The 3,433-nt window shown below is 59.0% G+C and overlaps 1 protein-coding gene across 1 annotated transcript in view; it reads right to left on the bottom strand.

Annotated features, from left to right (window-relative positions):
• Positions 1–3,433, bottom strand: part of CDH4 (cadherin 4) — a 673,674-nt gene that overhangs the window by 44,887 nt on the left and 625,354 nt on the right. Inside the window, exon 8 of the mRNA XM_017503455.1 lies at positions 2,212–2,349. Coding sequence (XP_017358944.1) covers positions 2,212–2,349 — 138 coding nt within the window. The remainder of the gene's footprint in view (positions 1–2,211; positions 2,350–3,433) is intronic.

Below are 3,433 nucleotides of genomic sequence, written 5' to 3'. Positions count from 1 at the left end.
CCCACCTTTCGTTCACGGGGACACAGAGGGAGAGCCCGGCCATCCCCACCTTTCGTTCACGGGGACACAGAGGGAGAACCCGGCCATCCCCACCTTTCGTTCATGGGGACACAAAGGCAGAGCCCGGCCATCCCCACCGTTCGTTCACGGGGACACAGAGGGAGAGCCCGGCCATCCCCACCTTTCGTTCACGGGGCCACAAAGGCAGGAATTCTCCCCTGCAATGTGCTTCAAGTCACCTTGAGCCAAATGCAGAACTCTGTGGGGGGCTCAGTGTGACTCCCGACTGGCCGTTTGTCAGAGGCACGTGCAGGGCAGGGACATCCTGCTGGGTTGCATGTTCCCGCACAGGGATGCTGGCTCCAAGAGAGGCAGAGACGCCTGCTCCACACAGTCTGGGAAGTCACCTCCTCCGCCCCCTCCCTGCCATCACTTCCTTCTCTTTCTTGGAGTTGGGGTAAAGCCCTGCTGAGCTCTTGGGCCTGGGCGTTATTATTCTGCAGGGCCCCGGGGTTCGCAGCTGCTTCCCCTTCTTCCAGACTCCCCAGGAGCCTGGCCCTGAGCCTCTCCTGCTCATTGCCCACTGGCCAGAAGAGAGCAGATAGAGACTGAAGCAAAGAGAGAAGGGGTGTTTTCTAAACCATCTGAACGCCTTCCTGGCCAATTTCATGAGAGCTGTTGCATCCTGGGGCTCTGCCCAGTTAAATGCTCCTCAGGCTCCTGGTTGTCCTGGCTGCTTGCTGCCTGGGATTCACTGCCAGGAGGCTGGGGGAGCGCCTGGAGCCCCCCATCCCAGCCGCAGTGGGGCTGAGCTGGCGCTGTCTGCGGCGATCTGCCATCTGCCCACCAGATGGCGGTGTGTGCTCACAGCTGCCTCCGCCTAGTGCAGCTGCCCGGGGCCTGGTTGCAGGAGGCCCAGATGTGGGCAGGCGGGCACTGTGGCCAGGGGCGCTGGCCTCGAGTCACCATCTCAACAAGCTGGCCCACCCACTGGGAGGACGGCTGCCAGGGATGGAGGGCCTACCTTCTGACTCATCCCTTCTCCTCTCCTCCTTAGCCTCCCGGGTCCCAGCACCGTCCTCCATCGCTGGGTTGGTCGGGTTGGCTGGATCAGAGGCTGGCACCCAGGGGCAGCTACGCAGACGCGGCTGGTACTGCCGCTCTCACTGCTATCATGATTGACACAGAGCCCTGTGGGGGCCTGGGCTGGGGGGAGAGGAGGGTGACGTGGTTGTAGGAGCAGAGAGGACCCTGAAACTCCGGCATCTCGGGGCTGCGGCTGCTCTGCATGTCTTCGCTGACCCTCCCCTCTGCATGTCCTAGCCGGGCACCTTCAACCTTTCTAGAGGGGCCCCGGGGGTTGGGTCACATGCCTGTGACATCAGCACTGCCACGCGGGGCCCAAAAAGACAGTCTGGGGACACAGTGCCATGCCCCATGAACCCAGGGAGTCACCATGAAGGGTCCTGGGTGGTAAGCAGGGTGACAGCCAAGGCCAGGACCTCCCCAGACCATCGGGCAGCAGGAAAGTGGGGTCATCCAATGTTTGCTGGCTGCGGTGGCCTCTACAGGTTTCCAGGGGAGGGACCCTCCCTGTGGTGCAGCCGCCCTGCTGGAATCCAGGGGAAGTGGGAACCTCACAGCCTCGTCTCCACCATGTTCCCACCAGGAGTTTGGCCCCCTGTAAATTGGGGACTTGGGGCCCATGTGGACTTTCAACAGCATTCGCTGAGTGGCCACCCGGGTCCTGAGCAGCCAGTATGGGGCCCAGTCACGACCCCCTTTCTGCTGACAGCAGTCCCAGAGGGTCGGCCAAGTACTCCACACAGGGATGGACCTGTCCTGCCAAGGCCCCATTTGGGCATCTCCCAAGCAGACCCCACCCACACACCACACACAGGCCTCCCAATGAGGTAGTGACATCAGCCCGGACGGTATCGGTCAGCTCCTGCAGACATCGGCGTTGCCTCCCAGGCAGCAACCGACCTCCGCGCAGGCTCCCTCCCTGGCGGAGCCCCAGCCTCTCTCCCACTGTGCGCAGCAGGAGTGGAGCTGCTCCACACAGCTGCCCCTGCTGCCAGGGCCTTCCTTACGCACTACCTGCCAAGTGCCCGTCAGACAGAGCCGCAGGGAGAGGGGGGCTGCACCGCGTGCCAGTGCGTTCCTGCCCTGCACGGACCACGTGTCGCCGTGCAGCTTCGAGGGACTCACCGTGCTGGTGGTGAATTCTGGCGGGTTGTCATTCACGTCCGTCACCGTGATGATGGCTGTGGCTGTGTTCGAGAGGCCGTAGTTGAGATTTCCTTCCATGTCTGTGGCCTGAACGATGACTGTATACTGCTGAACTTTCTGGAAGGGAGATACCGGTTGAGAAAGAACAGACAATCAGTTTGGATTGTAATTGACAGGGCACTTATGAAAAGAAATCTTTTCACAGGAACGGCGTTCTCTCTCGTCGGGGTCGTATGCTCGCCAAGCCTCCCGGCTGACTCTGCCTATCAGAGTAACTTTCTCCTCTCCTCGCCATGGGTTAAGCTGCGGCAGGAAGAGGTCTGCTTGTGTTTTCATCTCAGTGGCCCTGCCTTTGATGGGGGTAGATCATGTTTGGTGCCAAGATAGAAGGGAGGAGAACAGGGTGCCCAGAGGGCACTGGGGTTGCATTCGGTCTAGAAAACCAAGCAGGGACAGTTTGCAAAGAGAGGGACACCCCGCAGACATGGGTCAGGAGGGACTTCGCTTCCTGTTTACCTCATGCAGGTGAACTGCAGGTCAGAAATTAAAATGGGAAGAAAAGACAAACCCTCTCCCCTCTGTTTGCAGGTGTGGAGATGCAAGCATGCTTTCTGCTGGAAAATGCAGTCACAGAGCAGTTGACCGTGCCGGTGCAGGGGTGAGCTTTAAAGGGCAAATGAAGCTTGGCGGGATGAGTGCATTTTATCAGACATTGAACGAGTCTCATGGCCCTTCTCCACAGAGCCCTTGCTGGGAGTCCATCAGTGCTGAAATCCCTGAGTTGGCAGAGGTGGCTTTTCCACACCTCTGTTCTGACCAAGAGGCCATGAATTTCTGAGGTGACAGCGGAGGACAAGCTTGTGGGCAGCTCCCTGCTGGGACTACAGCCCGCCTCTCACCAGCACCATTAGTGGAGGGGTATTCTGGGGACCAAAGCAAAAAGGGACCCTGTGAAATGCCCTCCAAGTGACTAACAATCCAGAGTCTTGCTTCTCTAAGAGGGTAATGGAAAAGTTCCTAGAAGTGAGATTCAGTGAAATGTGCTCAGGTTCATAAACTAGCTCCATGAGGAATTAAAACCAGCAGATGGTCACCAACCTTTTCTCTTTCCATCCATCATCCATCCATCTAGCCACTCACCCACCCATCTATGCCTGTACTCACCCACCCATCCATCTATCCATCCATCCACCCACCCATC

This window comes from Cebus imitator, unplaced genomic scaffold (genome assembly GCF_001604975.1).
Source record: "Cebus imitator isolate Cc_AM_T3 unplaced genomic scaffold, Cebus_imitator-1.0 Scaffold311, whole genome shotgun sequence".
NCBI lineage: Eukaryota > Metazoa > Chordata > Mammalia > Primates > Cebidae > Cebus > Cebus imitator.
This window is presented reverse-complemented; position numbering and strand designations above follow the sequence as displayed.